We start from the raw sequence: 12,030 nt of genomic DNA on the forward strand, positions 1-12,030 counted from the left end.
TCCTACCCGCCAACCAGTTTCTGATCCATCTATGTACATCTCCTTCCACCCCATGGTTCTTCAGTTTCTGAAGTAGGCGTTCATGGGGTACCTTATCAAAGGCTTTTTGGACATATATGATGTCTATGGGGTCTCCTCTGTCCATCCGAAGAAGTGCAATAAGTTTGTTAGGCACGATCTCCCCTTGCAGAAACCATGCTGGCTGGTTATCAGAAGTTTTTTTCTTTCAAAATGTTCATCAGTGTTGTCTTTTATCAGTGCTTCCGCCATTTTCCCCGGAACCGAGGTCAGATTCACCGGTCTGTAGTTTCCCGGGTCACCTCCTATCAATACTGGACTACTGCAATATCGTTTATCTAGGTATCCCAAAGAAAACAGTACGAAAATTAAGAATAAGAACATAAGCAATGCCTCCACTGGGTCAGACCTGAGGTCCATCGTGCCCAGCAGTCCGCTCATGCAGCGGCCCAACAGGTCTAGGACCTTTGCAGTAATCCTTTATCTATACCCCTCTATCCCTTTTTCCAGCAGGAAATTGTCTAATCCTTTCTTGAACCCCAGTACCGTACTCTGCCCTATTACGCTCTCTGGAAGTGCATTCCAGGTGTCCACCACAAGCTGGGTAAAGAAAAACTTCCTAGCATTCGTTTTGAATCTGTCCCCTTTCAACTTTTCCGAATGCCCTCTTGTTCTTTTATGTTTTGAGTGTTTGAAGAATCTGTCCCTCTCTACTCTCTCTATGCCCCCCCCCCCTTGTACTACCCCTAAATGGCTCTGTCCTAGTACAGAACACGGCAGTTCGCTTGATATTCAGTTTGAGGAAAAACGACCACATTAGCCCCTACTACAGAAAGTTACACTGGTTGCCAATGGAGACGGGAATAATGTTTAAGTTTGCCTGTATTTGTTCCAAGCAGGCCTGGAGGACTAGTGCCTTCCTATCTCCTACCACATTTCATACTACACAACCCCACACGGTCAACCAGAAACTGTAACATATTTGCATACCCAAGGATCAACGGCTGCAAATATAAATCCTTTTTGGACAGATCTTTCATGTTTCAAGCAAGCAAACAGCAGTCCTGGCTGGGTAACTACATCAATGGAGCCAGGCTGACCTATGGCGCCTTTTGGAGAGTAATTAAAACTACTGTTTGACAGATTCATCTCCTAAACAGAAGTCGCACTAAATTCATAAATTTATATTTTCCACCTGTCTATTTCTTGTGTAATATGTTGTACCCTTACTTTTTGTATTCTGTAATTTGCTAATTGTCCAGCCCTCTTCGATGTGAACCGCCTAGAAGTCATCTGACTATGGCGGTATAGAAGAATAAAGTTATTTTTATTATAATGGAATTTTTAAAACTTATTTTTATTATTGAAAAATCAGCAATAAACCAGGGGTTTCTTAAATACACCTACCCGTCACAGTTGAACAAGAACAAAACATTAAGAACTACACCTCCCCACCCCCACCCCACCTTTCCCCATTTTTACATCAAGAGAATGAGATTATAACAGCATAACAGGAATATCGCCACTCCTGAAAGCGCCACCAGGTGCTAATAAAAGTATCTAAATACAGTGGCGCTGCCTGGCAGTTATCCTATACATTTCATACCAAGCATCCAATTTATCAGCTACCAAGTTCTAGTCAGGGGCACATTGCTGCTTCCACATGGATGCTAAGACTATACTTGTCCCTCCGTATTCGCGGTTTCAGCAATCACGGTTTCGATTATTTGCGGTTTTTAGCCCCCCCCTCCTCCAAATTACATCAGTTTGCATAGAGAAATCGCTGATTCCAAGTGTTTACGGAGAAAATCGCTGATTCCCAGCACTTTCTTCACCGTGTTTTGCCTCTCAGGAACAGGCCAATTTCACCATATTCACGATGGATTTTAATAGAAAACAACGAGTAACATATGAAAAAGTTATTTGTGGTTTTTCTGTATTCGCGGGTCTGTTAATCCCCTATCACAGCGAATACGGAGGGAGAAGTGTAATCTATAGCAGCAGTAAAGCCTAACCTACACCATTGGTCCCCTCCCTCATCCAGGCCCACAGTGGGCCTGTTCAATAATGTCATGCCTATCGTGAGCTGGACCCATTTCCCCCGACTGGCTGACATAACATTAAATATGTGCCTCCAAATCCATCCCCCCCCTCCCCCTCGGTACTACCCTATATTCCCACCACAGAAGAATATAAGTCCTCTACTCCCCATGCCTCCTCCAGCAATCTGCATTCTCTCCTCTCTGCGTATATTGCAAATTCACCAAGGTATAATACCAGCGGAGTAACACTTTATACCCCTTTTCCACTATAGCAGTAGCCAACCCCCAAGGTTTGTACCCGCTGCCAAATATCTTCCCACTCAGCCCTTTCTAATCCCTTCCCAAGCCGTCATGTAGCCCAAATGTGTCCCTCTGTTGGTATTGAGGCATTTATAGATCTGTGATATAGCTCCCTTCCGTAGAAGTGGGCCCAACAGTTTTTCCAAACTCAAGCTTACCCTGCCTTAACTCATTTATCAACCTAGAGCTTTGGATATAGTGTTTGACCTGTAAATAGAGGACAGCATCCTGGGGTAACAATCCATATCAAGCTCTCCTAGACTCCACTCTCCCCAGCTTGTCTCTCTTGTTCGGTTCTCTCTCCCCACATTTTAACCTTCCCTGCCTCCCCCCAGCAAGACCCCTTATTCTGGCTGTACCCATAGGCATCCACCAGACACATACCCCCATCTCGCCTCCCCACACAAAGGCACATACCCAACATCTCCATCTCCCCCACCAGGGCATACCCCATCTATCTTTTTTTTTTTTACCTCTCCCACATGCATTAGCCTTATCTCTTCTTTTTTGTTTCCTCACATACCCTTATATGTCTGTCTTCCTTCCTCCCCTCATATACAATATGTATAGCTTACTCTGTTTCCATTCCCAAAGCACACCATCAAACCTGCTTTCTCCCCATCTACCATTCCCATGGCCTACCCTAAAGCTTGTTCTTCCCCTCCCTCCTCCACATGAGCACCTAGAGCACCCAATACTCTTGCCCTGGCCCTGTACACCCCATGCGACTTACACACAGCAGTAGGCATCATTCACGCCCCCCAAATACTCTCTCCTTAGCCAGCCGCTACTACGCTATTGAGATGCATCGGACTGTGTCTCTTCTCCCACCAAGACACTCAGACATACATTTCTTTGAATAAAGGAAGGAAAGGGTACCACACTGTATATGTGCACTTTTCATCTTGTTAGATACTGCAGTTTAACCATAAGGACTGACATGTGAATTGTTGCAATGATACAGGTATTAGATTATTAACAAATTTTAAAGTTTTCCATGTATCAAGAAGAATACGATTATCCTTATAAATCCTTGGCAGTTTAATACTCAGTTTGTGGCACAATATTAAAGGAGACATGAGTTGCCATTCTAAGTAAAGCCAGTCTGGTATTTCTGTATGCACTTGTGTATGTTTTAAAATGAATAAAGATTTATAAAAAAAAAATAAAAGATACTGCAGTTTATTCTGTTCAGCAAAGTTTCCTGGACTTTCTTTTAATGTTCTTCAGCAGCTGGCTAGATGGATTTCAAAACCCTAGAAATTTTCTGTAAACTCAGGGGTAACCTTAGCATACCTGTCTTCATTAAACTTCAAGAGAACTCCGTGATCCAAACGTGCACTAGATGTTATTCGATAAGGTAGCACCTAAGCGCTATGCACTATAGTGCATAAGTGCAGGAGGCATGGAGCGGCATAATAATAAAAAAAGGGTCTAAGTCCATTTTGGGCCTAGAGTGCTAATCGCTCAAAGTCAGAAGCGTCAAAAGTTCATTAAAATATAATCTCGTTATAACGGGCTTCAAGGGACCTGGAAAAACAGTCAGTTATATCTAGAGTTGCATTTTTTAAAAACTTTATTTAAGTCAACTTAAAACAACGTACAATCAATGAACAACAGTCACTGCACAAGCATATCAGCAGCATCAATAACAAAACTCAGCAAAACATTGGTATGGCACAAAATGACTGCAAAACCAGAACACTAAAAGATGTTCTAAAGCAGTGGTCTCAAACTCAAACCCTTTGCAGGGCCATGTTTTGGATTTGTAGGTACATGGAGGGCCTCAGAAAAAATAGTTAATGTCTTATTAAAGCAATGGCAATTTTGCATGAGGTAAAACTCTTTATAGTTTATAAATCTTTCCTTTTGGCTAAGTCTTAATAATAATATTGCCATTTATAGCTAAAGAGACATGATCAAGAAACTGTTTTATTTTACTTTTGGGATTATGATAAACATCCTGAGGTCCTCAAAATAGTACCTGGCGGGCCGCAAGTTTGAGACCACTGTTCTAAAGCATTATGGCGTACTGTACTAGAAAGAAAAATAATCTGTCATTTTCTTCTGGGCTACATTTTGATACAGTATCACTGGCACGCCACGCACCTTGTAGGCGGAGCCTACATGTCTGTTATAGCCGAATAAAACTACAGCTAAAAGTGGCTCTGGGGACCAAATTGTTTGTCCGTTATATGCGAGTCCACTATATGCGGAGATTTTCTGCATGTTTGTAAAGGCACATGGCCGGGACCAGCGGACCTCGTCTGCTATAGACGAGGTTCTGTTATAAGCAAGTCCATTATAATGAGATTATACTGTAGCTAAAATAATTTTATTTTATTTTATTTTTTCGAGAATCGTCTAATTATACGTCCAGCCATTTGATCGTCCAAACCGCCAAGTTGTCTATCTTTATACCACCTTCTTGTCCAAAAAAAATCATCCTAGTCCAAAACACCTAGTATAAGACCTTTTGGATGTGGGCGGGGTCAGCAAAGTGATGGACTGGCTACCCAGACATGACAACAGAGTAGTGGGGCACCTTACAGGGCACTGCTGTGAACTTCACAAAAAGGGTGCCACATAAACATTACATTACATTACATTAGGGATTTCTATTCCGCCATTACCTTGCAGTTCAAGGCGGATTACAAAAGAATTATTCAAGATGTATTACAACAAGAACTTACAAAAAAAAAAAATGGTCATTTTCAAAAAGAGTGAGAAATGGGTAAGGTTATTTGTTTGGGGTAGTTGGCTTTAGTGAGAGGTGGAGTTTGAGACTTGCGGTATTATTTCTTTTTTCAGAGTTTTCTCACCACAACTCCCTTGCAGATCATGGTGAGCCCCCAAAAACACACTATACCCACCAGTCTACCACCCCAATAGCCCTTATGGCTGCAGGTGGCACCTATAAGGCAGTACAGTAGGGTCTTGGATTTTTTTGGTGGGCTCACATTTTTCACCATGAATGCATTGGTTAGAGTGGCTTATGGGCCAGGGTCCTCCTCTCTATGATTCTCTAGCCCACCTCCTAGACTACTTAAGCCATCTCTGCAGCTCTACTAGGCTTTTGTGCTGATGTTCTGGAGGCAGGTATGTACGTTTTTATTCTGATTTTTATGGCAGTATGGGGGGATCAGTGATCACTGAGGAAATGTGGGGGTGGGGGGGTTATACTTTGTCCCTGCAGTGGTTATTTGGTCACTTTGGTCACTTAGACCTTTTTATAGATCGTCTAGGTCACAACGTACAAGTTCCGTCTAAGCAGTCAAACTTTCGATTGTCACTTCAGGGCAACTAAGTTTGTTTGTCCCACTTCCTGCTCTTAACCACTCCCCAAAAAACCTGTTTTTTTAGGTCGTCCAAGTGCCAATTTAGGCGGGTTTTTAGACATATTTTTGTTTTGATTATGAACCTCATAATGTATGCATTAGCAAAGCTTGGGCAGGCTATTGGCCTGTCTTTGACATGCACAAATTATACAGTAGAATACTATCAGTTACATTAATTGTTTGGTGCATGTAGGCATGCCCTTTTATACCTGCCATTGACATGTCGTAAATGGCTGCACCTAGGTGTAGGTAGGTGTATGTGTTCCAACTTGTGCAGATGCCATTTTAGAATTGACGCCCAGCGCCAAGCATCAGTTCACCTAAATGGAGGCACCAGTTTGTAGAATTGCCTCCTAAATGGTACCTGCAGTGTTTGAACTTAGGTTTGGAAAGGTAATTTAGTAACTGAAGGAAACAAATAAGCACTAGTTGAGCACTGAACAAACCATCCGACATGTCTAGCATCGTTATAATATACGTCAAATCTGCTATGAAGCACTGTGCTAAACACCTAATGATTGTTAATCAACAAATGTACAATGAAAGTTAGATGTTTAATTAAATAAATTTTATCTTCACATTTGGTACTTGGTTCGTAATCATATTTCCTTCTTGATGACATTGTGGCTCTTTGGTTTTACTATATCTGCGTTTACTTTGCGCTAATTGTACTGTAAATAAGTTTTAAGCAGTGCATAATGCAAAGTGGGAGGTCCTGCCTTCCGTCCATAGGTGCCTGTTCGTTTTGTGCAGGGGGAGCCCAAGCACCTCCAATCGTGAGAAAACTCCTTCTCTATATCCAGGGAGGGATCATTTGTGTTGACTTTAGCGATCTCAGTTTTTCAGTTTATTCCAAATCATGATGGAATTATGTGATCTGTAAGCTCCAAGACTGAAATAGGATTGTTGATCCTATGAAAGATCATTTGAAGTACTTTGTAATGTTTTAAACATGTTGAGGAAACAGTTTTCTGTTTTGTTTGGGGAAGATCCATTGTTACTTGTATCCCCTTAGTTTAACTGTAAATCGCTTAGAATTTTATGTAAAGCGATTAAGCAAATTTTAATAAACTTGAACTTACTCAGAATAAAATATTTTGAAATGTTCAGGTCACTCAGCAGCATAAATAGTTGAATGCTGTTGTTTTTTGATAAAAGTATACATCTTAGTATCTTATTTTATGATTGTCCCGCAGCCTCCCTTCATGCGTTCCTTAGTAGGATGAGGTTATTGCAGCCTGCTTCATTTTCTATTAATTCAGTTGAACCTGCATGATCTACAAAAGCTATTTGAACGACATGTATGTATTTATTTTAGAGAACAGCCAAACAAGCCAAGGAAAGAAGCCAAATGAAGAGACTTTCTTCAGCCTCCAAGTATGGATCAGACATCACAAAGTATTTTGTAAAAATATAAAAATACAATGCTGTTTGGCCCAGATTCAAAAAGCAGCGCCGTTAGGAAAGCACCAGTAGGAGCACTGCTGGCACTTAAGTAAATTGTTTTAATTGGCTATTAACGGTATGGTAACTGATCGTGCCACTAAAAGAAAACAAAATAGGCACCTACAAAACTTCACTGGAATCATGTCTATGCAGATGCCTAGTGGCGCCAAACGTCACGGCTGGATTGACGTTTGGCGCTGCTACTTGAGATTCTACGTTGAAGGTAGGCACTGGAAATATAAGCCTTTAAAACCCTGGCCTACGTTTCCAGCACCTTCAATGAAGGCCGTGATTTTGAAAACAAGGCCGTAATCTGTGATACATGACTGGGGCCGTTTTTCCAGGCGCCTGCCGTTTACTGTGCCACTTTTAGAATCCGGGCCTTTTGTGTCTTTTTGTGATCTGAATTAAAAGCATTTTGTAACATTTTTCTAATAAAGTAATTCCGTCAGTCCTTTATCTGCAAATATGTTTCATGCAATTGGTAAAATGTGGATTTGGTGAATTTCAGAGGCTATGCATCAGAATCGCACATTTTGCAGTTACATGTCGAGACCTTGCTGGAAAATCCTTGAAAGTACAGTGGTTTGAATTAGTATGTAAGGAAAGAGCCAGTCTTATTCTTTCTGCTAAAAAAACATTGATTTTACCAAGCTTTTTGAACCACTGATCAAAGCACCCACCCAAAAAAATCTGTTATTCGGTATTTCTATTTTGTATTAGTTGTGCTGTCAATGTTGAAAATTATGCTCAAATCTTGCAAAGGTTTTTTTTTTTTCCATGTAATCATTTTTGTCTATCTTACTATAGCAGAGTAGCCATATGGATCCAGGAAAAAATAGCAAGTTTATGTGATACCTTTTGGTTTTTAATTTATGGATTTTAAAATATACAATCAAGTAAACGACTTGTACAGCAAAGCGAGACAAGAAAAAAAAATCAATAACATTATCTTAAAGAAAATTAAAGTCCACAATTGAGGGATCCAATAACAAAGAGGACATTGTGATACTTTTACTTTTTTTTTTCTTTCTGTTTTATGACAATAAAAGATTGATCTAAAAAAAAAAAAAAAAAAAATCCAAGCCACAGACGAGGTTAACAAATCTTAAGGCTAACCACAAGTCATAATTAGAATTGAATTTCCAGTTCATAGCTTCCACTTAATCTTCTAACTACACCATACAAGTATATGCTGTCTAATAATGGATACAGTGTGATCCCACTACTTTGTTACATAAGGCCTCTTTTACAAAGCCGCGCTAGCAGCTGCACTGCGCTAACTGCCCCAAAGCCCATAGAGATTTAAAGGGCTTCGGGGCTGTTGCTGTGCGGCTTTGTAAAAGAGGCCGATACATTTTTGCCATTTTCTCATTCAGCAGTTCTTAAATGCTCATCAAGAAAAATGTAGTATATAAACTGTCAAGACTTCCCAGGATCCTCTTTGAATGTGACAGTTGAACTGGAGAAGGAAGCTTCTGTATCTGGAGAGTTCTGGAATAGGTGTAAGTAAAACAGGGGTCAAGAAGAGATGCCTACAGAACACACTTTTTTTTTACACCTATTAATATAGTTTCCTCTGGACACTGCCAGGTGGCCATTTTTCTAGGAATTCCTATCCCATAGTATGCTCTAGATATAAAAACCTTATTCGTAGCTCTACAGTTACATCTGAGGAAAAGGTCTGTGAGATCTTGAGGCATCCACTGTCTTGATCATACATTTCATAATGTAAGTACCAGCTGTAATTAATTACACGTTCCAATATTTGTAAAATGTTATCGCAGTATTTTGAGCAATGTACGTCTGGATCATGACATACCACGTTGTTTGCTTTTCTCTAGACTGGCGAATTTATTAAATCAGATTTTAGCTGAGCAGATCACAGATCATGTCTGAGTAGTTTTTTCTCTTTGATATTCTTTACATGGAATCAGGATATGCAGTCACTGCCACCATGCAAAATCATACCTATTAAGAAATAATAACAGTTTAAGGCTTAAATACAAAGTTGCTAGTTCTTTGCCATTTGTAATTTTAAAAATACAGTAAAACCTTGGTTTGAGGGCATAATTCGTTCCAGAAGCACACTTGTAATTCAAAGCACTCGTATATCAGAAATAATGGAAACTCAGACCATTCGTTCCACAACCCAAAAACGTTAATGCAAAATACTATACGTACTCGTATTGCAAGACCTCGCTCATTTAGAATAGTCACTACACTCCCGCAGCGTCAGAGAGAGAAGAACCATTGGCTCAGTTGTGATGTGATATGTGTATACTGCGTGTACTTGTATTGCAAGACATTGCTTGTATATCAAGTTAAAATTTAATAAAATGTTTTGCTGGTCTTGCAAAACACTTGCAAACCAAGTTAGTTGTAATCCAAGGTTTTAGTGTACATTTGTCTCTGTGCAGTATACCATTTCTTTTAATAAGTAAGATTTATTAGGTTTGATTATGGTTGGTATATCAGGCATTTCTGATGTTACTGCTTACACTCTTTATGGCTCAACTTGAATATACTAATATTATAGTAGTTGAGGTTTCTAAGGAGAATCTTAAGCAAGTTGTGTTAGGGGTTTTCTCTAGTAATGGATTGCAAAACATGCATTTGCATATTTTGCATCTCATTACTTCATGACGTGCTGCAACTTAAATATTGCCAATCTGTGTTTGGAAAAGCAGTGTTAAGGGCCAATTACTGTGACTTAAAGTCCTTACACTACTTGATTAATTCTTCCCTAAATAAACTATATTTTAAGGCAGGGCTGCCCAAGTCCGGTCCTCAAGATCTACTAGCAAGCCAGGTTTTCAGGATATCCACAATGAACATGCATGAGAGAGATTTGCATACCAAGAAGGCAGCGCAGGCAAATCTCTCTCATGCATATTCATTGCGGATATCTTGAAAACCTGGCCTGCCAGTAGATCTCGAGGACCGGACTTGAGCAGCCCTGTTTTAAGGTATGCTTCCAGCAAGTACTGATTTATTTTTAAGGCAGTTCTTAATACCAGTTACTTAACTGTTTACCTATTTGAGCATTATATGTTTGACATGTATTATATTTACCATGCCTGTACAAAAATGTTGTGGCTCATGTCTTAAAATAAAATTTTAATTTTTTGAACCCTCCTCCTCTCAGTATCATCTAATTCCTCGGTCACCTTAATGTTAACAAGAGCATCATGGGTCACCTTATACTTACTGAATCTAATTGATCTGTGTTGCTAATGTCACAAATGGCATTTACAACTGCATGAACCAGTCATCTCCTGTTCTAAGTGCAATGATTTGGAATCCTGTCAGGAGGCTACAAGGAACATATTAAAGAAATTATTTTAAGAACTCAAATGTCCAGTAGTAACAATGAAATCCCCTCTCATAATATGGTGATATCCTTCATATTGACCTATCAGAGCCACAAGTTGGGAGAAAAACCTTTGATCATAAACACTTAGGGCAGGGGTGCCCAATACGTCGATCACGATCAACAGGTCGCTCGCTCAGGTGACCCCAGTCGATCGCAGAGCGGGTTCCCTTCTTCCCTTTTCTTTTTTCCCCTCCTGACTGGCCCGCCTCTTGAAGAACGCCAGCCAATTAGAGTGCTGGCAGGGCGGGGTGAAGGTCGGTGACGTACCAGTGTTCTCCCTAGGGCCTTTTAGCTGGGCGGTCCGCCCAGCTATCATCCGCTCCTGAATTCTGCTGCTGCTGCCGCTGCTCAACATTTAAAAAAAAAATGGCTTGGAGAACTTATGCTCCGGGGGCTAACGTGTGCTTGTACCGGCTTCCCTTCTCTTCCCTCTGAAACCGGAAGTTATGTCGGGAGGGGGGGGAGAGAAGGGAAGCCGGCACGCACATGTTAGAGCCCCGTTCACGGGCTAAAGCGGGAGACAGGACAGTGAAGCTTGCGATTTGCTCTTGCTGCCAGGTCATAGAAACAGAAATAGACGGCAGATAAGGGCCCACGGCCCATCTAGTCTGCCCACCTTAATGTCCCTCCCCTACCTTTGCCCTGTGAATAGATCCCATGTGCCAATCCCATTTGGCCTTAAAATTAGGCACGCTGCTGGCCTCAATCACCTGTAGTGGAAGACTATTCCAGCGATCAACCACTCTTTCAGTGAAAAAGAATTTCCTGGTGTCACCTCGTAGTTTCCCGCCCCTGATTTTCAACGGATGCCCTCTTGTTGTCGTGGGACCCTTGAAAAAGAAGATATCTTCCTCCGCCTCGATGCGGCCCGTAAGATACTTGAACGTCTCGATCATATCCCCCCTCTCTCTGCGCTCCTCGAGCGAGTATAGCTGTAATTTGTCAAGCCGTTTTTCTGTTTCCTCAAAGGCAGGACCCGGCAGCATTTCTCCCAATAGGTCGATCTTGGGCCGATCAGCCTTCCTCTCCCCGACGTCAATTCTGACGTCGGAGAGGAAATTCTGGCCAGCGGAACTTCCTCTCCGACGACAGAATTGACGTCGGGGAGAGGAATGCTGGTCGGCCCGAAGCAGGGAGAGCTTGACCGGTGGTGGGCGGCTTTGGGGGCCTGTTATCCGATGGCAGTGGCAGTGGCTTGGGGGAGGGCAGGGAGTGAGAAAGAGGGCAGGCAGGGAGACAGAAGGAAAGAAGAGAAACAGAAAAAAAAGAAAGGGGGCATGAAGAGAGAAAGAAAGAGAGGGCAGGGAGAGAGGAAGAAAACGTTGGGGGAATGAGGTCAGGAGGAGAGGAAGCATACAGGCTAAAAGAAGGGAAGAAAGATTGGATGCACAGTCAGAAGAAGAAAGTGCAACCAGAGACTCGTGAAATCGCCAGACAAGGTAGGAAAAATGATTTTATTTTAAATTTAGTGATCAAAATGTATCTGAATTTATATCTGCTGTCTATATTT

The 12,030-nt window shown here is 41.4% G+C and overlaps 1 protein-coding gene across 1 annotated transcript in view; it reads left to right on the forward strand.

Moving 5' to 3' along the window:
* Positions 1-8,156, forward strand: part of ZRANB3 (zinc finger RANBP2-type containing 3) — a 139,431-nt gene extending 131,275 nt beyond the window's left edge. Inside the window, 1 exon segment of the mRNA XM_033943926.1 lies at positions 7,017-8,156. Within this exon segment, the coding sequence (XP_033799817.1) occupies positions 7,017-7,115 (99 nt within the window). The 3' untranslated portion in view covers positions 7,116-8,156.
* Positions 8,157-12,030: the final 3,874 nt, after the last annotated feature.

This window comes from Geotrypetes seraphini, chromosome 5 (assembly GCF_902459505.1).
Source record: "Geotrypetes seraphini chromosome 5, aGeoSer1.1, whole genome shotgun sequence".
NCBI classification, from domain to species: Eukaryota; Metazoa; Chordata; class Amphibia; order Gymnophiona; family Dermophiidae; genus Geotrypetes; species Geotrypetes seraphini.